This window comes from Diorhabda sublineata, chromosome X (genome assembly GCF_026230105.1).
Source record: "Diorhabda sublineata isolate icDioSubl1.1 chromosome X, icDioSubl1.1, whole genome shotgun sequence".
NCBI lineage: Eukaryota > Metazoa > Arthropoda > Insecta > Coleoptera > Chrysomelidae > Diorhabda > Diorhabda sublineata.
This window is the reverse complement of record NC_079485.1, coordinates 28036665-28063491: the sequence shown is the minus strand read 5'-3', so window position 1 is coordinate 28063491 and position 26827 is coordinate 28036665. Positions and strand designations below refer to the sequence as shown.

Sequence of the window (26827 nt, the reverse complement as noted above, 5' to 3'; positions counted from 1 at the left end):
ACTTCTAAAGTAACCATTGAGTTGTCACCATGTGCAAGAAGCATACGTAACTATGAATCAATTCGCGGAGTTGAAATCTCCTAACTCCGAAATAGTCCGGGCAAATTACAATAAACTTTCAGAGCATATTCGGAGGTTAACTCCCCAAGGGATTCAGTGCAGTGTTTTTTGTGGAGGTATTAATTGCAAATATGAAAACCCAGAAAATTGGAAACCAGATAGTTTGGCAATACAGGGAATTTATTCTCATTGGTAAGTTTTCACATCATATTTTGAGTGTCATCATTTCAAAAACATGAATTCAATGAGAATTATCGATGTGCACAAAGACGAATCTTTTATTTATAATATTGTTAATTTTATTCTTCTAAATGTTCTTGATTTTAGGTCTCTTCTGTTTTAAAATTCTTTTTTTTTTTCTAATATATTTGAAAGAAAGATAAAAATTAACGTTTCGACTTATTTCAGTATTTTTAAAAATATGATATTGAATATTGAATTGAACAGAAATTTGTTTAGGTCTTTTTTTATCATTTATAGCTTTTTCGTTCTTATGAAAACATAAATAAAAAATTCAATTCTTATCATAAAAAACTTCAATTCACAATCGAAATCGATCAAAATAATAAAATCAATTTTCTTGATGTCACATTATATAAAATTAACAATAACATAAGAACAGAATGGTACACGAAACCAACTTGGTCTTCAAGATATTTGAATTTCAATTCATGTCACAAAAAAGATCAGTGATAATAAGCTGATAGATCTATTCAACTATCAGATCCTGAATTTAGATGCAAAGCTATTGCATTGAAATAAAGGGATAAACAGATACTACAATCAATTACAAAGCAAAACAGAAATGAAACATCAAAACATATGTACAAGGACTTTCTCAACAATTATCGAATTATTTCAATAAGTATGATATTAGTATAAGTCATACATTATCCATATATTTCATTAAATTAAAATCAAAAACACCAAAAAACAAAAGAAGTAAGATTATATATCAAGTGCCTTGTACTAACTGAGACGCTGTCTACATAGGGCAGATATCTCAGTATTTAGAAAATAGACTAAGAGGTCATCAATACGATAAAAAAAATAAAACTGCATTAACGAACCATGAAATATCAAAAAAACATCGTCAGTGTCACTATCATATTTTGAAAAAGACTGGAATAAGTCGAAATTTTTCGACGTCGAAATTTTTTTCTTTATTTCAAAAATAATTAGAAGAAACTAATTTTAAAACAGAAGAGACCTAAAATCAAAAACATTTAGAAGAATAAATATATTTAAAAGGTTTAAGAAATAAGAAATTAATGAAAATTATTAATTTTTAGCCGTTCTTATGTTTCCTTTAAACATATTCTTGAAGGCTACAAGAACTGTTAGATTCTTCTTTTTAATTAATTAAAATATTAGCTACATACTAAAAAATCAAAATTTATGCTTTTTACGCAGATCTGTATAAAGTAAAAATTGCATTGGATGTCATGGTTGATAGGTAATTAAGCAAAATATCATGTAATGTTTACATCAAATATTCATTAAGATGTGTTATCTTTCAAAGTTCATTAATCGACATTTTACTGAAATAACCTGTTGAAATGTTGCGTGAAACAAAAAGATCTCGTTATTGTTAGCCGGGCAAGAATTTTTAATGGATATAAAATATAAACTAGAATGTTTATTCATTTTATATAATTATAAAATATTCGTTCTCACTGGGTCAATACAGTATTTCTTATAATCTTGTGATTTGTAAAAACTCCAATTCACGAATTCACGAATAATAATTGAAAAAAAAAATAACGTGAAATGAGAAGAAATTTACCATAGACTATAAAGAGAAACGTCTCATTCGTAATTTCGAATAAAAAGAAGAATTACAGAGGTTCGTAAACCGTTTTGCTACAGCCTATCAGAACTACGGACTGAAGCTTAATACAAAGAAGACTGAATATATGGTCATTAACTAAACAAAACAATGTACCAGAAGAAGAAATCGCAGTTAATAACGTAATAATAAACTAAGTATATAAATTAACGTATCTGGGAACTCAATAAACAATAAATAGGATCCTAACGCGGAGATATGAACAAGAATACCCATAACCTTACCATTGGTCTTCGTATGAGGTTAGCACGATATTACGTTTTTCCTAGGCTCTTATACATCCCAGAGCATGAACGCTAATCCGTTAAAACTTCTAGAAACGTTTGAGATGTTGGTTTATCGCCGTATTTTAAAGATTGGATCTATATAGATTCAAAGATCATGAACCGGACTCAAGAACGATCTTCTTTACTTCGTGGTTAAAAATTGATTCGAAAAATAAACAGCTCAGTTATTCTGCTATTATGATAGCCAACATGGGAGTCAATGATTGATTATGATGACGGCACGCGAAGAAGAAGAAAACGTGTTCTATAATAATTTTATCACCAAAAATATTAAGATACAGTTAGGGAGAGAAAAAATCTAATGGATAAAAAAGTATAAAACATGTTTTTTCACAACTTCAGTCTTTTCTCACTTACTCTTTTACTCTTGACCTTCTTGTACCACTTTCATCAATTTTGCACTTTTATTTTCTATAGGTCTTTTTCTACCTCATCTAATCACTTTTTTCTATGGCATCTGTTCTATCGTTTTCTTCCTGCTCTTCCTCTTCGAACAAACAAGTATTTAAGATAACAATCAAAACCAAATCTACTTCAAAGCATCCCGTTTGGGTCAAGACTGTTACATTTGTCAATAATAGAATTATTTTATTTTATTTAAAAAGATGACGAAGAAACTAGAAATGGGGTATCAACAACAACAAACAATTTGCTTGAAAAGAAATGATCCTGATATATTTGACACTTGTATCACCTCGTCATTGCTGGACAATCTGACCTTGGAGCTATTTGGAAACAAAAAATAATCCAAGGGGGCGACATGCATCTTGCGCACAGCTTTCTCATGACCAAATTTTCAGTTTTTGAAATGCCTACTATATCTGCTAGCTCGCGCACTTTTAGTCGACGATCATCCATTGGAAGAACAACAAGGATTCAGGAGAAATCGATCAACCATAGTATAGATCATAGATCTATAGACCATAGATCATAATTAAACAAGTAGTTGAAAAAGATATAGAATACAGCAAGCACGCGTATATGTGCTTCATAGATCTCACCATTTCATTTGAAATGTAAGGGAAGGCTAAGCGACGTAGTAGACATCCTAAAAAAGAAATTCGTTCCGAAAATTATAATAGACATCATAAGACATTTAAACTATAACACATCTACTCACATATTAGTTAATCAAAACCTGACAGAGAAAATACAAACACCAACGGGTATCCGACAAGGAGACTCCTTAAGCCCGCAACTGTTCAACCTGGTAATGGACGAAATAATAAATCATCTCAAGAATACAGCAAGAGGATATTCACTTACAACGGGAGTAATAAAAATAATTGTGACAGAGAGCGAAGACAACTTACAGCAGCTCCTAGATTCATTCTACGTAAAAGCTAAAACCTTTAACATGCAACTATCCACCGCAAAAACTAAAACCCTTGTCATCTCTAAAGAACCAATGAGGTGCAAACTCGCCCTAGAAAATGAAACCATAGAATAGGTAATGTCATTTGACTACCTATATACACAAATCAGCGCAGATCAGAACAGAATAAATGAAGTAAAAGGACAAGCAAACAAAGTCAGCCGAATATCAGGCGCACTCCGGGACATTATCTGGAATAATACCAGTGTGAACAAAAGGGTAAAAGTTAAAATATACGAAACATGCGTTAGTCCCATATTGACATATGCTATAGAAACAAGAGCGGACAACAAAAGAACTTTAAACATCATTCGAACAACAGAAATGGAAATACTCAGAAACATATGCGGGTACACACTAAGAGACACAAAGAGAAAGAGAAACACAGACATAAGACACGAATGTGAGGTGGAAGACCTAGTCAGATGAGGACGTAAACGTAGAAGAGCTTGGAACGAACAAGTGGACAGAATGACCACTGAAAGATTAACAAAGATTAGACGAGACGGTAAACCAGACCTTTAGGAAGACCTCCAAAAAGATAGATGGATTCATGGACATCAACATCTCAAGGATGACAAGTTTGGAACTACAGGCCTACAATACGTTGAAGAAGAAGAACATCATCCAGTACCGCTTTGTGGGTTTCTAGAGTCTTTACCTCATTTGGTCGACCACTAGTCTTCGTAAGTCGTACGGCCTCGTTTAAACTCTGCTAGCCAATATTTTACTGTTGATAACGAAGGAGCAGTCCTACCCAGAGTAGAATCTAGTTCAGCTGTTATATTAGTTAGACTAAGACAAATAAAAGTATTGTATCAAATAACGATGACCAATTTTTCAAAATTTACAAATTCACTGAAAACGTTCACTATTAATGGCTGCCAAACAAATTCTAAAAAACGTGGCGTCTTCAAACTTGGAATATTTGACGTCTAATGACGTGGAATTTTTCAAGCAACTACCGTCATCTTTAGGTCAGGGCAGATACTTCTGGGACCATTCTCGTAAAGTACTTTTTCTTTCTATCTAACAAAGCCACATATATATTGAAATCTAACAAATGCGTCTAATATTTTTACTAGAAGTACTATTAGTAGTGAAAGTTAACAATAGATTGAAAAAAATAATTTTTCATCTAATATTTATAGTGAAATTAGAAATGTGCGGACATATTTTTCTATTTACGATTTATGATCGATTTTTACTAGGTATAAAATTGTAGATTATTTTTTTTTTCGCTTCTGCAATTCTCAATTTCATAATCTGAAACACTTGTAATAATTAATCTCATTAAATATATTCATCGTAGTACATCGATAAAAAAGAAATACAAACAAAATTATCCAAATTCGTTTGAATTGGAAGTTTTTCATAACAAGTTTATTGATTTTACATAAATTAGTTTTGTTACTATTTGGAACGTTACTGAAATCCTCTTTTTACTTATTAAACTTGATGGTTCGTGATGTATGTGACTAATTTATTACTTTATTTGCTTATTAAAACAAAAAACTTTGAAAAAAAGTCACGAACAGAACGTTTGGAATGAGCTTCAAATGTCAAAAATAGAGATATGAATAGTATCAGTAGTAACAATACAAATACACGATTGTTTTACTAAAAAACTCAATACACCGATTTTACTATGAACGTTAAAGTTATAAACCTAACTATAACATAGGAGCATATACAATAGCCTCTTCATTGTTGGAAAATATTTGACACCCGAGCTATTTTCTCAAGGTTGGAAACAGAAAATAATCCGAGGGGGCTAAATATGGCGAATATGGTACATGAGGTAGCAATTCAAAGTTTAATTCTTTAGTTTTGGCTCTTGCATTTCCGGATGTTTGAGCTGGTGCATTGTCTTGTTGAAACAGCACTTTCTTCTTAGCCAAATGCGTCCGTTTTTGCTTGATTTCTTCGCTTAAACGTTCGCATGATACTCGTAGTTGATAGTTTTTCTTTTTTCATGATATTCAATGAAAATTATCCCACTCGCATTCTAATAAACCAGCGCCATAAGCTTGCCTGCAAATGGAACGGTCTTTGCCTTTTTTGGAGCCGGTTCTCCTTTTTCAGTCCATTCTTTTGATTATTCTTTAGTTTAGATTTTGAAGTGATGGACCCACGTTTCATCCATGGTTATGAAACGGCCTAAAAATTCAGCTTTATTTCTGTGAAACATTGCCAAACACCCGATGGAAACATATTCACGACGAATTTTTTATTTTATTGTAATCTGCTACCCAAAATTCTACTGTTGATGACGAAGGAGCCGCATCACCTAAAGTAGAATCTAGTTTAGCTTTTATATTGGTTGGGCTAAGGCCTTTCAAATGAAAGTATTGTATCAGCTAACGATGTTTACAAATTCATGGGAAACTTTCAATATTGATGACTTCCAAACAAAACCAAACAACGTGGCGTTTTTAAACTTAAAATATATGCTTGTTAGATGGCGTACTTCCTAGTACAGTGGTATTTTTCGAGCAGCTACCGCCATCTATAGGCCAGGCCAGGTACTTATGGAATCATTCTCGTACGCAGTAGTCGCAAGCTTTAATTTGTTGCCAGGTTTTTCGTTTTATTTATTCTTATACATATTCTTATCTTATATATATTTAGGACCGGTAAATGAACTTAATTTGGATGTAATAATACGTACACGATATTTGGTGCGTCTTTTCATCGAACTTTTTGTTCAGTACTTCTTTCACTATAATTTATTATTTAATTATTGAACTATAAACGAAATATTTTAAACTCAAGGTAATTGCAGTACTAAATATTTTGATTTTCATGCGATATTATCGTACATCATAGTCCGAAATAAAATTATTAATTCCACGCTCTAAGTGATAAATATCTCGTTTTCCACTTTTGTGCCTTTTGAATATCGTTTTCAATTGATGTAAATTATGAGGTGCTTATTTTAGCCGCATTATATCTATAAATAGGAAAACCAAAATTTGCATTACAAAACGTTTGCATTTAAAATCATATGCTACAAAAATATAAATCTTGGATCTTGGAAATAAAACACGTCCGTGCTTAAAAGTATGTGAAAGGTTAAATTTTTGTTTTGCTAAATCCCTATCCACAATTCAGACGAGAGTAACTGGTTTTCATGTAATACATTTTTTTAATATCCCACTTTATCTGCAATATGATAAGAAGTTTCAATAAGCAAATGGGTTGTTACAATCAACAGGAATTGTAAGAAGTAGTCCAGTCAGTGGCGGATTTACGAATTTACCGCCTACGGGCCAGACCTGATTTGCCGCCCTGCCCAATACCATGTAATTGGGGGGGGAGGGGGTGACTAGTGAGTAGGTGAAGGGGAGGTGTGATGATTTCAAGGTTGGCAAAGTTGGAAGCTAGTAAAATTTCTTGCATGACCAAGAAACTAAATTTTAATCAAATTGTCTAAATATAACGATAGAGATTAATGGGACTTAGCCTTAGCTTTTAAATTATCTCTGCAGTCAGTTGACTGATGAAACAGATTTGTCTCTATCAGAATGTCGTGAATCTATGATGTAATAATAATAGAATATTAACTTACCTATTATGTTCTATGTAGCTGAACTGAAAAAGCAACACTCATTGCACTAGTAAAAATGATTGTTCAATTTGACACTTGACAACGCGCGGCCTGGGAATGACTCAAAGCTACAGAAGCGGACTGCAGGTGGTAACACGAAAATAGTGTGCACAGAACGGCAACACGGAAAACTACTTCAACTTCCTGCTTCGCCGGTAGTCAGTATTGTCATCGCCCCGAGTCGCATCTACTTTATCATTGCACAATTCAGTTTACTCTATACAAGCACACTCTTGACTGACTGAACAGTCCTTTACATCGTGGGTTTTTGTTTTAATTAGACAATTTAAAAGGTTCGTAAAACGGAAGACGTTGACTTTGCCAAAGTGATTTTATCATTTATCAATTGTTCACTTCAAAATTAAAAAACTTTTCCTTATTTTTCAATTTTGCCGCCCCTAAAATTTGCTGCTCTGGGCCATCGCCCGTCCGGCCCCTCTGTAGATACGGCAGTCCAGTAGGTATTTCATCTTATTTACAATTTTATACAAATTACTGACATGTGTATTGGGCTCTATAGTATGCCAATTACTGAATTTCAGAGTTGTTCAGAGTGTAAAATATAAATCGTGGAGTTAGACAGGGCGAGGGACTATCAGCAACACAGTTTGATATATCCCTAGACGAAGTAATAAAAGACTGCAAGCTGATGGTTACAACTCGTACTAAAAACGTCCAAATATTGGAATACGAAGATGATCTAACGATAAAAATGAGAAATGTGAAGAGCTTAAAGAAAACTTTCTTGGAGATCGAGCAGGACGCTAGTAAAAAGGGCTAGAACTAAATGAGGGGTAGAAAATTTTTTAATGAAAACCGTAGGTCGAAACGTCAAATTTTTACCTGTCTTCAGAAAAACTACTTTTATAACAGAAGAGACCTAAAATCAAGACAATTTAGAAACAGAAACATATTAAAAGGCTTAAGAAATAAGAAATTATTTATATATTAAAACTGAATAATTAGGAAGTTTTTAAATATCTTATAACAGAATTGCTACTTTTGTATTTGCACATCATTTGGAAATAATTTCGCAGCCGGACATGTACTCTCTCTAAACAATGCGTGTCCATATGTATGGAATAAATTCAATTTTAGCGTTATTATGTACTATGTAAAAAAACCTGAAACAGGTCGATTTTTATTCTTAAATTGATAATTTACAGTATGAAAATATCATCTCCCCCCAACACCCCCTTCAAATTACAAGCACCCCTTCGAAAATTCTAAATAAGAAAAGAGGTCGTGTTTCACCTTGTTGGAAAAAGATTTTAGTCATTTGTTCAGTTTCTTTTAAATTTGGTGCAATCATAACTAAGAAAATTCATTTTTAAGATGTAAAATTTTGATAATGTTTCTTACACAAAACTTCACAAACTAATGTACTTCACAATTAAATTAAATGTTCAAAATGATCACCTTTCACTTTTTGAAAATAACTGAGGCGATTTTGCAATTCTCGTATAACATTTTGTACGACCTCAGGGGTTATTTTGTTAATTTCTTCCGTTATCCTAACTTTTAAATCAGCAATATTGTCTGGTCTATTTAAATATACTTTTGATTTTAAATAACCCCATTAGAAGTAATCGAGAGGAGTCAAATCGTGGTATCTAGCCGACCATTCTCTCGTTCCACGTCTTACAATCCACCTATTGGGAAAAACCTCGTTTGAATAATTTCCAACTGTTCGTGTGAAATGCGGTGGAGATCCGTCTTGTTGGTAGTAAATAGACCCAGAGGTCATATAAAATGTTATACGAGAATTCCAAAATCGTCTATTATCAAAAAGTGAATGGTGGTCGTTTTGAACATTTAATTTAATTATAAAGTAATTATTATTTTCATTCTACGTTAAGTTTTGTGATAGAGACATTATCAAATCAAATTTTATATCTTAAAAATTAATTTTCCCACTTATGGTTGTACCAAATTTAAAAAGACTTTATATTGCTGAACAGATGACTAAAATCACCTTTCCAACAAGGTGCTAAAAGACCCCTTTGTGAGGGTGCTTATAATTCAGAGGGGGTGCTGGAGGTTTTTTTTGACATAGTACATAATAACGCTCAAATAGAATTTATACCATACCTATGGAATTGTGGCATTGTATATTTGTTAGGTAATAATCTTATTAAATTCAATTTTCATGTAATCACCGATACGTCAAATGTCAAAAATATTATAGTATTATTGAATGAAAAAAAAGCAAGGTGAAATATCATTACTGGGGGACTGATAACTGAATGCAGTAATACCGTATTATTTCGATCATTTATTTTCCCACTAATTGCGAAATTATTTTAATGTGAGGTTTTCGAATTATAGGAATTACACACTTGTTTCATTTGATTATATATGTCGGCATGTACAAATTGATTTTTCTACCAACATATACCGCTTGAATATCTAAGTATCGTCCATCATTACCGAAGTGCTGTGAGCTTAAAGCAATGGTTCACTGAAACTTGTTCGATTAGAGTCATTCATTAGTGTGCATTATTATACAGGATACGTCAAAGAATGAACCAGAGAATGGATCGTATTGTATCAGTTGAGTTCAGAAGACAACTGAAAATGATCTTCGAAACTTTTGACCGACATTTAGATCTAAGGGAACTCTATGGGATATAATATCTCTTCTAAGATGATGCTAGTGTCACCTATTGGTCAAAGTCAAAGCTTTACTGATTTAATTTTTAACACAAGTAATTTTTGCTTCATTGAAGTTTTCTAGTAACGATTTGTAACTAATTTTTGCATCTAAATTAATTTCGATTGACAGTATTATAGAAGTCGGTGCTGCTTCATAGTTTTCGTTCATTTTTCACTCATGAGGCTCCTTTAAGTGCCATGCACAACGAATCAGGACTATCACTAATTTTCAATAGTTACACGAAGCCTATTTCTGGTATCCAGTGAATTGAGTAGTTTTCATGTGTGTTAAAAAATGATAAGAGGGTCCTTGTTTCTGGATAACAACATGATATTTGTATTAATAAATATTTTCATGTGTTGTACATAATAGCAATATTGTTTGAATGCTACCATTTCATCCTATTTAATTGAATTGTCACTGGTTTGATTTGATGTCTATAATGCTTATGTTTTTGCAGGATAACAGACGATATCTTGGCGATGGCTCGACCTAGCACTATTGCGATAGTTCAGAAAAATATAATTCAGCAGTTCAGAAGGTATCTCATTGATTTTTTAACTATTTCTATTACATCAATTTTTATAAAATGTTCTTATTAAAAAATAATTAATCACTTAATTATCAGTAAAAAGTGTTTTAGTTACATTTGAGTCAGAAATAAACAAAATAAATCATATCTAGAAATAATTGTCACCCATCTATTGGCAGTATAATTTATCGTAAATTATTTTGAAAGTTGTTTAAAAATCCTGTATAATAATTAGCGTTTCTGATATTTCCTGAGGTATTTTACTGCAATCTGCTAAGATAGGTATTTGATGATCATTATTGATATCTTTGGCATTCATCAAGTGTGGAAAGGTGGTTTCTATCACGAACGTATCCATTAAAAAGAGATTGAAATCAGTTAATGTTCATATACTCATTAATGTACTTTCATTAACTAATAATATTGTCCGGAACTAATCTGAACCTATTTACTGAAAGTTTTTATTACTTACAGCCATACGTTTTTTCTGAGTAATTATTAACTGACAATAAAAAGGAATTCATCAATCAATAAATAGATTTGGTTTTAATAATGCTTTGTAAATATATAATCGCTCAAAAATATCTCCCTGGCTATTATTATATTCTATTACATTACCAATTGATATTCTTATTTTAACTACTAATCATAGTTTAGGAATCAAATCTATCATAAATCTACAATCTCCAAAGGAACATGCTAGTTGTGGACAACCGTTAGAATCGTCAGGGTTTTCTTACGATCCAAACGTTTTTATGGAACATAATAGTAAGTACGATCTATTTTCACCGCTTTCCATTCCAAAATTAATGTACTTGGTATCAGTTTTAACTTTATTTCGTAATATTAACTTTATTGTATTGTCTTTTTACGACTCTTGAAGCTGAATCTTCGAATTTGCTTTTTATCGTAAAATAATATTTTTATTATTTAGCAATAAGCAATTAAAATTAGTGATTGGTTCCACTTTTTCAACCACAAAAACACGATTCAATAAAATTTTTGACCACACACTAAGCATCATATTAGAAATCTTCTCCTAGCTTGCAACAAACGACTAAACTTATTGAAAACTTTAACGAACAAAGAATGGGGTGCAGATCGACAGACATTACTAAATCTGTACCGAACACTTATTCGATCAAAACTAGACTATGGATCATTCAACAGCTAACAAATCGCTTCTAAAAAAACTCAACAGCTTTCACAATTCAGTCTTACGTTTGTTAACTGGTGCATTCAAAACAACACCAGTGGAAATTCTGTACTGCGAATCAGGGAAACTATCCTTAGGAAACAGAAGAATATATTTGAGCCTTACAAATGCAGTAAAATCCAAAACTGCTTCTCCAAGAAATTCCCAAATCTTTTTTCACATAAACCTAGAACCATCAAACCTATCTATGCTAGAATTAGACCAAATCTAGGCGAATTAAATTTCTTCCATCCTGAATGCCTTCCTATCGAATTTTCTCATACTTCACCATGGACAATAAAAAAGCATCAAATTCATCACCCATCTCAACTCATTCGACAAAAATCACACCAACCATACGCTAATCAAAAGATTCTTTAGTAAATAATCGATGAATAAAAAAGCTTTGAGCTTTGTACATATTTACATAGACGCATCGAAATCTCAAGATGGTACGGGTATCGCTATCATTATACTAACCTCCAAATAGTTTTTCACTGCTGAATTATATGCAATATATCGAGCTATACACATCGCTGCTTCGTCAGATGAACCTAATCACCTCATACTCACAAATTCCTTTAGCTCAATCCAAACTCTTAAGAAAATTCACACCGCAAATTCCTTGGCAATCAAAATCAAGCAGCAGCTTCAATACTTAAAAGATAACAACAAGGGTTTTGTTGGATCCCCTCACTTATTGGAATAAAAAGAAACGAGGAGGCTGTAAATAGTGCAGCCCTAAAACTTAAAGTGCACAATAAATGAAAGAACAAATAGTCAACGTCCACACACAAGCTTCATGAAGTGAAAGACTCCGTGAAACCATGGTCAGTGCTACCGAAAAATCGTAGAGATGAAGTTTATCTCACGCGTTTCCGCCATATGCGACGGCCATAGCTACTTATTTGATGCTAAACCTGAACCAAAATGTAGCAACTGCAATTACAAATTGACTATAAAACACATAATCGCAGAAGGTCCATCTTTTGACGCAGAAAGATCATCATCATCAGGCAGATCTCGAACATAAACTTAATTTAACAAATATCGCTAAAACCAGTATACGGTTGATGCGAATTTTGTAATAAAAAAAAACATTTGATTTTTTTTTTCATTATCTGTAGAATAGCCTCGAAGGCTCGTTTATGTAAAGCCAGTTAGGAGACTAGCTCAGTAATTGAGCTATCGTGTTTGCTACCAGCTAGGTAGCATTGATAAGTTTCATCATTATCAGAAGGATGATGTATTAATCCATGAAGACAAAGACGTCAAAGAATCGGAACATATGCTCCAAACCAAGAAAAAACTAGCCAAAAACTGGAGATTTATTTAACATTTTCCTATTATAAAGCCAACATTAGCTAAAAACATTCAAGAAGATCTTGAAACAACTTCTGTTTACACGAAATAGTGACCATTCTGTTTTTTGTCATGACGAACAGCTACGTCTTATGTCTACTTTTGAAGTTAGTGGATTGAAGCCTAATCTGGTAGATTCCACCGACTGGGCTTTTAATTGGTCTCACATTTACGACTGTGATTTACGGCCAGTTAAATTTACTCATTATTGGCCAAGACATTATCCGTAAGCAAAACTTGTACAACAAGAATTCTTACAAGCAATCAGCATAGCTATGGACGACTGGCACGGACCTTTAGAATTATCTGCCGTTCCTGCTTCCTAAACATCCCATATAGGAGCCCCCAGACTTGAACGACGAAGCTTAGCTTGGGCCAACGCTGGGACACCCAGCCTTGGCAAACCAATAATGGCCCAAGCCTAGTTGAAATCTGAGTAACTTTGAATAACTATATAAAGTTTTGTTCTAATGTCTTATCCATAATAGATATCTCAACATTAAAAGTAATAATTTTTTACGAATAAAATTCTTTTATGCATAGTTTTATTCATTATTTAATTCAACTAATATTTTATGTACATTAATTAGTAAAGTGCATTAATAGAAATTTGTCATGTATAATTTTATAAACAATACATTAAAAATCTATTGTTACAAGCAGCCAGACTGGCCCAGGGTTGCAGACCAGTCTTGGGTATATCCAGGTATAACCAGGTCTGGTCCAGTCTTGCAAACCAAGCAAGGGACATTGTTATCATCCCAAAGTCTCACCAAGTCTGGACCAATAACGGCTTCCAAGCTAGGGCCAGAGTTGTACATACTTGGCCCAAGTCTGGGTCTATGTGGGGCCCATCGTAAAATCCTAAATGATATTTTATATCCTCCCAATAATTTATACAGTTCTTCAATACACTGGCTAATACACGGCATTAATTATGAAAAGTTTCGCTACTAAATTTAAATATTCACATGGATATTGAAATATTAATATGGATATATTTAACAAATGTTTGGCAAAGCCAATTCCATAGATAAGTCTATGCCATGCAATGCGGTAGTGTTTATAATATTTCGTTTGACAAAAGTAGTTGTTAATTCCTGATAAAAGTTTTGTATTTGCAAACTAGTAGAATAACGTGATTACTTTGAACTATTTTCCATTTCACGTCATGTTCCTTATAATGGAAAGCGGGAACTGAGTTCAAGAAGATAAACAGCAAGTATTCCATCCTCTGGTATTTATTTCTGCTTAACAATCATTGTGTCATCAAGATGAAAATCTTGATCAGTATAATCCCAATATCAACTAATCACAAAAACAGTTGATTTAATATTTTTGATGATAAGGTTGTAGTAGTAGTCGTAGATTTCCTACGATATCACAAATATCTTTTATTGGGTTGAGTACTGCTCACAGGCCAAACTCTGGTAGGGACTCTCACTGCCTGATGATATTGCTACACAATTCTTCCAATGTGTCTTCTGTCAGATAGCAAAATATGCTTTTTAAAAATATCTGTAATGTATTTTTGTGATCTATCTACCAGACGAGCCTCTAAATTAATCCCACCTTATACTCAATCGCCACCATATATTACACATCCTGTAGCGTAATCCATCACACATATTTAAAAGCAAGACAGTTGTCTGCTATGATATCTGGTCAATAATAAGCCAGAGGGTGTCTTTTCAGTTACTGCAAAACGTGTTATATCTCTTGAAAAGGTTGAATAATTGACAGTAAATTGTTCAATAAATTTATTTCAAGTGTAGCCCTCTTCGTTACAATTCTATTGTAATTAGTTATATTGAGGCAAATTTCGACATTTTCGCTGTTAATATTTAATTTTAACTTGAATTTGAAAAATGTATCTAGCGAAACATATGAGGAACGTGTTTTCAATTTAAAGGCATAAAAGTATTAGTTTTACAGATAATCTAAATAATAATATATTATAACAAAAATCTAGCGACAATTTGAGGAAGTAAATATATTCATAGATTTAGACCATCAAGCGGGAGAGACTGGTTTTAATTAAATCTAGACCAAAGAAAAAATTAAGCGCGTTAATGTGAAGGAGACTTGTAATTAATTAAATATAAATCTATTATATTCAGACCTTTAAATTATATTGTTTTGTGGGGGTGTATTAAACTTGACCATTCAGGACACACATTTCCTCAATAAAATGAAATCAATGAAATGAAGTGCGTGACTAAAATTATTGTTTTACGAGATACTGAAAGTTTTGATTTAAGTAGCATTTCTACGTATATACCAGATATTTCAATAATGGTAAGTGATAAAACAACAGAAAATATTAAAAAGAGGACGTTGTCATAACAAAATTGGGTTTTAAAGACATAGAGAAAACCGAAAAAATGTAACGAAGATATCTTAAGAGAAGAATAGTTTTTAACACGAAATTGATTAAAAAGGCGGATAAGCACGAAAGGAAAAAGCTGAAAAAGAACACAACTTGATAGCGTAGCGGTAGATTTCATCTCCTTGGATTGCAATAATGAAGAATGTTTTCGTAGAAATGAAAGATTTACCTTTTTCAATCATCCCCAATTTTACTTTCATATGGATATATGAATTTTTTACTTATTGTTTTGTATCTGAACATTCAATTATCATATTTTCACATTAGAGTTGTATAGTTGACCCATTTGATAAGAAAATCAATGCTTGAAAGGGCAGTTTTAATTTATACCAGACTTTTTTCTTACAATTTACACAGCGCGCCGACGAATTCTGACAATAGCGTGTTAATATAGTTCACTGCATTTCTACAAGTATGGGGTGTTTTTTAAGTCGCAACAATTTATTAGATTTAAACATGTAACCTGATTATTTCATATTCTTTAAAAAAAAACTGTAAATTGTCGAATATTTACCGTAGCTACATTTTTATGAAAACTAAATTAGGTGCACACGATTGGACTAATTTTGAATACATTGTTATTTAAGAAATTGGATTTACGATGTCACAATCTGCGGAACAAAGAATCCATATTTATGATACAGTAAACGCAAATTCAAATAATGCATGTGTAAGAAAGAAGATTTGCCTTTACAATTTTCTACCTCACTGTCAGTAGGTAATACTTCTTTCTTCCTATTATAAAGGTTTTGTTTTTTATTTTGCATTTTGCAGTTAATGCGAATTTCATTACTTTTTTAAATAAATTTATTACTACTAAATTAGAAAATCTTGAACCGTTGGTAACATTCACTATCACTACACCAACACTTACCATTACACAGTTTACTTTCAATCTCTGAAGACGATAACTTGGTTATCGAAACTCGTGTCAGATAGTGTAATTGTGAGTATTGGTGTAGTGGTAATGTAAACAGTGTGTACAATTTAAATTTATCCTTAGCTGAAACTTTTTTTATTGTGTACAGCAATTGATATTGATTTGTAGAATGGTATTTCATTCATCACGTGACTAACTAAGGAAAACACATTTTCTGGCAAAAATCAATTTTATTCATCAATATAATCTTCATCAAGAGCAATACAATCATTCCAACGCTTCTCTAACTTCTCGATGCCGTGCTAGTAGAAGGATTTGTCTTTTGCCTCAAGTAGTCACTGGGGGCCAGATCTGGACTATACGGTGGATGAGGGAACAATTCGAAATATAATTCGTTAAATTTAACCATCGGTGCATTTTCTTGGTGAAATGGTAGTTTTTTCTTCGACATATGAGGCCGTTTTTTCTTGATTTTTTCTTTTAAACGATCGACCAGCTCTATGTATTGTCTCTTCTTTTTGAAGATAATCGTTGAACAATATTCCATGCGCGTCCCAAAATACTGAATCCATAACCTTCCCAGCTGACTGTTGTGCCTTTGGACATGGTTCACTGTTGGCAGTCCACTCGGATGATAATCGTTTTGATTCCGGATTGAAGTGATAGATTCATGTTTCATTCATTGTTACATATCGATATCTATTACGTGTAAACATGGCCAAACATTACTCTGAATCATCAACACGTTGTTGTTTTTTATCGACTGTGATTAAACGCAGCGCCCACTTTGAAAAAAGCTTTCTCATGGTCAAATGTTCATGCATAAATGTAAACACACTCACTTATGATATCTTTACGACCTCAACAATCTCACGCAATTTCAATTTAGGATTAGAAGTAACCAATTTGTGGACTTTTTGATGTTTTCTGGAGTAACTACCTCAATTGGACGACCAGAACCATCACCATCTTCGGTGTTTGTACGACCACGTTTAAATTCAGCAAACCAATAACAAATGGTTCTTTTCGATGGAATAGAGTCTTGTATATTAGTTTTTTACAATAAGAAGCAATGATAAATTCACACACGGAATTTTTTTGAATACATTGTTTTGAAAATAACAAAACGAAATGTAATGAAATTTTACACATAGACTTTTGAAAACTGGTACTTCATAAACGTCATATGGATTTGACAATGACAGCACCACCTGTGTGTCAGTCACATAAAGATATTACCATAGAGTAGGCATGCCTACAAGTGAAAGCGTCTCGCGAATGAAAAGAGAAAGAGAATCATTTATGTATTTCTATCTCTTTCTTTTGTTGCGTACTGCGCATGCGTGTTTCTGATTCAACGGGCGACGGTAAAGTGCGTACACGAAATCTAATTAACGCGCATTTGCCATTAGACAGAGACAGCAATACATAAATTATTCTCTCTCTCTTTCTATCGGCCAGACGCTCCCACTTGTATGGGCGCCTTTAGCATGCCTACTCTATCTGTAATATCTCTATGGTCAGTCACAGAACTTATTGAGTGATGTAACATTTTGTTATTTTAACCGAGAACCACTTCCTGAGGAAGAGTCTCCAGCCGGGCACGTTAAGGTTACAAAATTAAGAAAGATAGAAACAATTAAAGAAAGTGCTTACAAATATTATTCCAATTTTTTTTTTGTTACTTTACACATTACACAATTGTGCTCTATACCCGAATTGGATCATCATCTATTATCAAATTTATTAATAACAGCTTTCCAAAATACATAATGAATTATTTTATCTGATATTGGTACAAAACTGTTATTTTGTAAGCATGTACAGAAGATACAATGGTGGAGAGTATAATTAATGTTTTAATTATTTTATATATTTCATAGAATCTAATTGACGATTTTTGGTTTTTTTTTTCAGTATATTACTATAATTTTGCGTGGAAAGATTATGGAGATGCGACAATAACTAGCCTTCTAAATATGGTGAAAGTTATGGCCTTTGCATTGACTGAAGGACGGGTCGCTATTCATTGTCATGCAGGTATGTGTGATGGCGACAGTAACAAGTTAAACATACTGGCGATTATTGTTTGCTAATGTATCGATTTATCCCTCATTATAATTATTGAGTTCCGCTTCATGGTGGTGCGTTATCGAACATAATTTATAAGTAGAATGTGAAAAATATTGCAATCTAATGTTAGATTACAAATTCATTTGTGAATTGAGCAATTTCTAACGCATTGAAGATAAAAAAATAACGAGTTATACTTCTGGTTAATTATTGTTTTTTCAGGACTGGGAAGAACTGGGGTCCTCATTGCATGCTACCTAGTATATTCTTTGAGAGTTGCAGCTAACGATGCTATAAGATATGTGAGATTCAAGAGACCTGGTTCAGTTCAAACTAGGGGTCAAATTATATGTGTAAGACACTTTGCCCAATTTATTCTTCCCAAAAGTATAACTTATTTTATAAAGTAAGTAACTGAATTGTCACATATTATAGGGTGTGTCTCATAGTATTGTTTTTCATATCTGAAAATTCCTACGACTAAATTTGACTTAACTTATTAAGTCTCTAGTCCTAAGAAGAGTACAATTGCTTTAGTTTCTTTTAATCATCTTCTCTTTGTTTATTGACGACGCAGTTCATTTTTGTAATAAAAAGGATGAAGTTTAAAGCATACGTGGCAGCAGAGAAAATATATAAAATTGAAGGAGAAAACCTCAGTTAATGAGCAAACAGCACATCGTTGGTTGAATCGTTTTAATAGTGCAGAGTTGTCGCTTGAATATCGTTCACCCGTGTAGGATAAAAGGCTCCTTGCCCAGCTGAAATATGATCATTTTGTAAGATAAATCAAGATAAAAAAATCAATTTATCTAAACCGAATATGGAAAATCAGGGATAAAACGAAGGACAATCACCAAAATATATGTCTGGTGGAGCTATCAATGTCGAAGTATATAGTAGACAGCTGATATCGGCCAATGTGTACACAATTTTGGGCATTTTGCGAAAAAATAAAGTACACAATTGGAGGAGAAACATCCGTAACACAGCTCGATAACATTCTAGAAGATTGGGGAATTAACACGCAAAAGAAGAATTCAGATTACTATAAAGAATCGGTTTTAAAGGTAGAGAACCCAGGGCCTCTTATTTTATTCGCCTTTGACTGAAAAAGAAGTAGAAATCGAATTTCAAAAACAGTTTTCAATTTATGTCACCAATAAATAAGTTGTACATATTTATATTTCAGATAAAATTAAAAATGTATTTAAAATAATTTATTCTTCTACTATTATGATATTTGTATGTGACAGCTGTGAAGCCAGGGAAAGTATCACTTTGCAGTTAGGTTGTTTTTATAGCAACCTGTCAAAGTTAAGGCATCTGATTGGCTTAAAATGACAGGTATTACATTTTCGTAGAAATATCCCAGTTTGGTTAAGCGGATTTCCTTACAATAATACAATGCTAAATAACATACTGCGAAAGTTATACGTAATAACGTACTTAATAACGTAATAACGTAATAACGTACTTGGTGGTATTGAGCTCTTACCATATCCAGCATTTAATCCGGACCTTGTACTGTCAGATTACTGTTTATTCAGATCCATAGTGAAAGTCTTGCGTGGGAAATTTTAGAATTCGAAGTAGATGTTGAAAATACAGTACGTATAAGCTCAAAGAATGGCTTTACTAAGGTTTCAAGCAGCTTGCCGAACGCTGGGATAAAAATGTAGAATACGATGGGCATACATCGCATATTTTTTATGATTATTTAACAAAGTGAACATTGGAAACCGATATTATTTATAAGACACCCTCTATAGTATAATGGTTTGTTGAAACGTGATTTAGGCATTAGTGCCAATCAATAAAAGTTTCAATACTACCAAGTAAATCTTATATAAATTTGATTTAAAATTTTATATGAGTAACATTTTTGATTAATTACAATGCTTCTTTTGTATGTTCTAGAAATCTCGTAGGTAAAGACAAATATATGAATGAATTTACTCTCCATAGATTCTTAAGAAGACAGAGAGTGGTATTACATGGATACGACGAAAGGAATTTCAAATATATTCCAAAGGTATTAATTAAATATGAAATTAAAAAGCTTTTCTCCGTTATTTCCAAAAAATCCATTGGCAGACTTTAATATTGTAATGTTATTCTTCTTTCTTAATTTATTTAAACTGTTTTTCAACGTTGGGGTAAATTTATACATATACTTATTTAATTTATTTAAACACTTACATTATACTTAACTAACTTAACTATAACTTTTTATTATAAACGATCTCTCGCTGTTATACAAATAAAAAAGGCCTTCCTATAAATCATATAAAAAAACAATGAAAACAAATCGCCGCTTTGATTAAAATCAATCGAATTTTAGACTTCCATTATAACTGAACAGGACGATCCATATCTTGGACGAGTTCGTACCAATACAGCCAAATAATAATAACAAAATGAAGGTAACTTATTTCTTCGAATATTCTTCTATTTCTTTGGTGCTTCTATCGATAATTTCTTCAAATGTTGACTTTCTCTGGAGGGAGTGAATATGGTAGGGATAATAAAAAAGCAAGAATCAGGGATAAGAATGATGGTAGAGTGGATGCAAGGTGGGAAAGGAAGACTGAAGGGGAGACGTAGAAAGAATGGGAGATAAGAAACTGGTAACACATGGCTATGGATAAACATGAATGTAGAGAGAGTAAACAAACTGAAGGTGAGTGGAGTGGAGCTAATCCTCCCTTAAAGAGGGCTTCCCAGAGGTCGAAAGAGCGACCAAGCTACATCAAGGGACGTTCTATATATGTTCAGTTTTAACAACTTTTCATTATGTATGTTGTCTTGGTACAGGTCAACACAACCATAATATTTGGAAAGATTCATTAATTATCAAATGCATACTATCAAGTTTTCAAAAATTTGTGTAGTAAAAGCTAGAGATTGAATTGAATATTTACACTATTCTTCCACTGAAACATCTACATCTCATTCTGGTAACGATATCTGTCGGAAGCTAAGAGTAAAATATTGGTTTTGTATATAGGTAATATCGGAAATAATTGGCAAGAAGTTTTGTTTAATGTGTTTGTTTCTTCAAGTTTCGCGGAGGTGTTTTAAAGTGAATCGACTAAAATTGGTGGCTCCAATTCCTACTTTGATTATCCTCGGATAAATAAAAAAGAGGCTAGAAGAGAACGAAGTAAAGTATCTTATAAAAAGTTGAATGAAATATTTTACTAATACTTTGGGATCAGATTTTTCAATTCCAAGATATACGAGGATGGTCCCTGGTATGACCTAGAGATGGCAATATTTTCTTAAAAAATACCACGGTATTAAAAAGTACACAATCTATACAGCATCTGTTTCAAGTTTGAAGACGCCACGTTGTTTGGTATTTGTTTGGTAGCCATCAATAGTGAACGTTTCCAGTGAATTTGTAAACATGGGAAAAATTAGTCATCGGTTACTTTTATTTGAAAGGCCTTAGCCCAACCAAGCCCAACTATATTGTACTCTAGGTGAGACTACTCTTTCGTTATCAACGATTAAATATTGGGTAGCAGAGTTTAAACGACGCCGTACGACTTGCGAATACCATCATCACAGTGGTTGACCAAATGAGGTGACTACTCCAGAAATGTTGAAGAAAATCCACCAAGTGGTACTGGATGATCGTCGACTAAAAGTGTACGAGCAACCAGACATAGTAGGCATTTCAAAAAGTGCGGTACATCCCATATTAACTGAAAATTTAGATATATGAAAGCTGCGTGCAAAATAGGTGCCGCGTTTGCTCACAATGGAACAAAAACAGTGTCGTGAAAATATTTCCACCGAGTGTTTGGCAATGTTTCACAGAAATAAAGCCGAATTTTGACAATTGTACAATCAAAACAATGGAACGAAAAGGGAGAACTGGCTCCAAAGAAGGTAAAGATCGTTCCATCTTCAGGCAAAGTCATGGTGTCGGTTTTTTGCTAAGCACGTGGGATAATTTTCATTGATTATCTTGAGAAAGGAAAAACTATCAACGGCGATTATTATGCGAAGTTATTGCAACGTCTGAGCGAAAAAATCAAGCAAAATATAGCCGCATTTGGTTAAAAGAAACTGTTGTTTCAACAAAAAGACCATGCACCAGCTCACACATCCGGTAATGCAATGGCCAAACTTAATGAATTAAAGTTTGAATTGCTACCTCATGTACCCTATTCGCCAGATTTAACCCCCAAGATTATTTTCTGTTCCCAAACTTAAAAAAATGGCTTGGTGATCAAAGATTTTCCAACAATTAAGATGTGATATCGGCAGTTAATGGCTATTGTGACTAGCTTGACGATTCTTATTATAAAAAAGGTATCGAAGCTATTGAACATCGCCGAGAGAAGTTCATGGAGCTAAAAGGACATTACGTTGAAATATAAATATATTTTTTTTTTCCAAAATTTTTGTGTTTTCTTTGTTGGGCCAGGTACTTCTGGGACCCTCCTCATATTTGATATTGCACTTAACAATTAAGGAGAAGGTTATAATTTTCTTGCCGTGGTACATTTCTTGTTTCTCTGATGTTTTAGATTGTTCATTACATTTGCGAACGAATACTTAAACTCTGCGCCTGTTGGGTAGATGAATTTTCTCCATCAAATATTCCATATACAGTAGATTTCCTGACAGCCAAATTACATGGAAACCTAAATAGGGATGATAGTACTTACAGCATGAGTAGTTTATCTAGTACCAATTCAGATCGTAAGTAAAATACACAAATTTTTGATATATACTTATTTATACTTCAGTATCATGCGGTTTTATCTGTTGATCATGTGTTTATACATATCTACTTTTATCCCATACTAATTAACATAGTCCAAACTCATCATAGATCATCTAAAAATTAATAATTCAAAAACCTATAAAATATTATGAACCACCGATCAACATCATCTTTATAAGGGTAAATTTTTTTCCAAATCTTCAATTATGACAACCAATAATTAAATAAGACTGGACATTTTTTTTGTAACGGATTTGTCAAATTAACGTAAATAGAACGAGTTTTGGTACCAAAATCCATCGATTAAATTTTTATGTACAACATAATTTTGTTCAACACTTCAATTATACGTTTTATTATATTTTTTAGAAGTATTTATGAATAGTGAGCTTGCACAATCACCCATAGGAGACATTACTTCCCCTTCTAGCCCTAACCAATCAGAAATGGGTGATATAGCAGATTCTTTCTCAGAATTGAGTACACTTGATGGTGAAGAAATGAGCGAAGAACTATTTTTCGAAAACAGATGTTTCCAGGAATTAGAAAGTCAAAAATCTTTTGCTCAAGAGCAAATAGAAGATGAGATAGTTGTTCAAGATGTAAGCCTTGTTGTGAATGCGTTAATTGTCGATACTGATGCTTTAGAGAATGCCACTAAAAAAAAAATCAGAGAATATCAACATCAAATTAATTCTTCCCAGCTAGGATGGGCTAGATTAAGTGTGGAGACAGATTTAACTATTTTAAGTGCATTACTCTTCGATTGGTTAGAGGGACTGAAAATTCCTGTAATAAAAATGGAAGATTTTGAGAATATTGTTGTAAATTATAAAGAACCTGAATTGTGTTTCCAAAAGTTCTCATTGGTAAGCAACAATTAATATCTAGTTTATACTCTACATATCTTGCTTGAAAAGAGAGAAGAACCATTAATGATAGATATTAAGTCAAGACAAGCTAAGACATTAGCTCTTTTATGCGTAAGCAGATCTAGTGAACAAGATTCTATGCGATTAATGTATTGTATTATTTTTATAATTTAACTTAACCCATTAAAGCCCAAAGGGGTCGTTAATGACTCCCATAGTCATTATGGGAGTGATTGATGATTTCATGATTCCAATACGCATTGTGACTTGTAGATGGCACTAAGTACCTTACCAAATGGCGCTACGGTACTTGAAGAACCTTGGCCACTCGGACAACTATCCTCCATTCTTCTCGACGTTGTACTTTTATCCCTCAGTCTTTTATTTCTTATTCTACGTCGTTCTGTCAACGTATGTGTGGTCGTCCTAGTAGTCTGCGGCCTTCCGGCCTTTGTCAGTGTGCAAGTTTGACTCATGGACCTTTCGGGCAGCCATTCGACGTGACCAAGCCATCTTAGTCTCGCACCCTTTATCTCTGCTACCAGGTTGGACTCTCCTTACAGTAAATATCACCGTTAGTACATATGCGCCATTCTTCTTCGACTTAGATTGGGATATACATGCGCCGAAGTACTTTCCTCTCTCACGAATTTATTCTCAGTTCGTCTCTAGCAGTCATTGCCCAAGTTCTAGAAGCATACATGCAACTAGCCTTAGTACTGTACGGTAGATCCTGGAGAGTACATGGCTTTGTCGTGGTGGTGAAGCTTGAGTTTCTCAATGACTTCTTAAGCTATATCTGACAGAATAGTGTGAGAGACCAGACCAACAAGTACTGCGACAGCCCAGATAGAAGCTCTATAGTCGTAGTGAAGGCAGTTCTTCTAGTGGTTGGAGGCCAGGAAGACCATATAGTCCTCCTCGAGCTCGAGGTTGGGATAACGACCCCTATTCTGTAATGATTGTGGTAGGGGTAGAATAATGAGGGGTGAGAAGCTTCAAGTATAAGGAAAAACCGAAACAAATCACCTGTAGCACTCAATATAACCGAAGGTTAAGTTCCCGATATAAAGTGAAAATTGCAAAGGCAAAATATCTATTTTTGAGCACTAATAACATTTTATTTCGCCCACTATGTCCTGTAGATTTGTATCACTACTAATATGTCAAAATATTGGTTGATTAACTGTGTTGCGTCATAATACTAGACGTTCAATGTTACCAACCGACAGTACATCATATTTTTTATGGAATGATACTGTTTATTGCTTCTTTTAATGACATCCTTAACACGAACAGCAGTCTAAGATTTCTTGATTGCATCGTTTCTCCTTCTTTTGTTGCAAAGTTATTGCAATTATTTATTGAACAGCAGTTTTACTTCTAAATCGTTCGTTACTTGCATAATATTTTCACTAATATACACCTAACGGACTTTAAGACAATCGTACTTTTTTGAAGTTATGGTAATGTTGACGTGCAAATGTGAAATTAGCGCGTTTCTGTGTTTTGACTCATTCACATCCGGAAAATAACCAGATACGTTATGCTGGTATTTTGTCAAATTGCCTACAATTATCTGGTCAAAACGCGAGAAAGTTCTCGGGATCATGTTTTTCTGTTTTTTTTTTTCGAAAACTCCAAGGCTACTTATAAAATACATGAATCTGCATTGTGTCTACGACATTACAAGACATGAATGATGATACCTAACTTATTTATAGAACATGTTTTGTTTGGAATCAGCTGAAAGTTCACAATAGTTGCATTGACACCAAACTTTTTCTTTTGAACTTTAAGTATTGCTTGAGTAATAACAATGGAGATGAAAAACTCACTCCAAGCTGAATTCTACTTAGTTTGACATTTTGACTCAAGTGTCCAGCAAGTATCTCACCCTTAGTCATTATTATGTGTTTTATGTTGTGTTGTCTAAGCTCAAATACATCCCTTAAATATGTGATTATATGTTACAATTTAATTAGATTTATTATAACTAAAAATAAACTTTTTATCAAATATGTTTTTTATCGTTTCCAGGAGGATTGTTTTTTGATGGAGTATTTACTGAAATTTTTTTTGAAAATTCAGCCTGTTAATAAGGAAAACCAAGAAGATATGCTGAAAAGATTGATTGGTGCTTTGTCCAAGCATAGTGTTATTATCAATAATAATACTGTTCCTTCAGGTAAATATTCTTAAATCAAGCAAATCAAGCGGAAACTACATGTGAACTTACCAGCATGAGAAGTTCAGAGAGTGTTCGGTATGTTATTCAATTAATGGGATTTTTTAGGAAAAGGATTTAAAAGAATTGGTGATGGAACATTAACGTGTACATATCACTTCTTCCAATCTTTGGTTGAACTCATAGAACATCATCAAAATGAAAAGTCTGATCTGTTGTGCAGTCACAATGAAGATAAAATATATGAAAATTCTGATATCGAAGACTACTTCCAGTGAAACGCTCATAAGTTAATCAACGATATTACTAAAATATCGAATCTGTTAAATTTTTATTTACTGTTTGAATGGATTTTTTATTATTTGAATATCAAAATCTTTTAAAAAATTATTAATAAATATTTGAGAACATAAAGTGGTTGAGATTGTGTAGTGTCCTTTTATCTTATTCCGAACATCCATATCAGTAGATTCACGATTACATGAAGAATCTGGTTCAGAATATCTCATCTAGAGAAGACGGTAACATTATCATATCGTTTTAAATAATTGCTTTTCAATTAAAACTTTATTACTCTTAAGATTAACCACTGTAATTCACGTTTTTTTTTAATGATAACCATCTCCGATTTTCATCAAATTCTTGTTTTAATCTCAAATAACTTCAGAATGCTTTTACTAGATTTGTTCCAACCTAGTCTGGACTGATCTTGGAACGGTTATTGGAAGCGTTTAAATGATATTTTCTGCGCATTC

At 33.0% G+C, this 26827-nt stretch overlaps 1 protein-coding gene across 1 annotated transcript; it reads left to right on the top strand.

Moving 5' to 3' along the window:
• Positions 1-26486, top strand: LOC130450997 (uncharacterized). Its single transcript, XM_056789771.1, has 10 exons — positions 1-252; positions 10298-10378; positions 11022-11137; positions 18113-18235; positions 18491-18674; positions 20189-20303; positions 22813-22987; positions 23382-23881; positions 25925-26072; positions 26181-26486. The coding sequence occupies exons 1-10, from the start codon at positions 53-55 to the stop codon at positions 26348-26350; spliced, it is 1812 nt and encodes a 603-aa protein (XP_056645749.1). The 5' UTR covers positions 1-52; the 3' UTR covers positions 26351-26486.
• Positions 26487-26827: the final 341 nt, after the last annotated feature.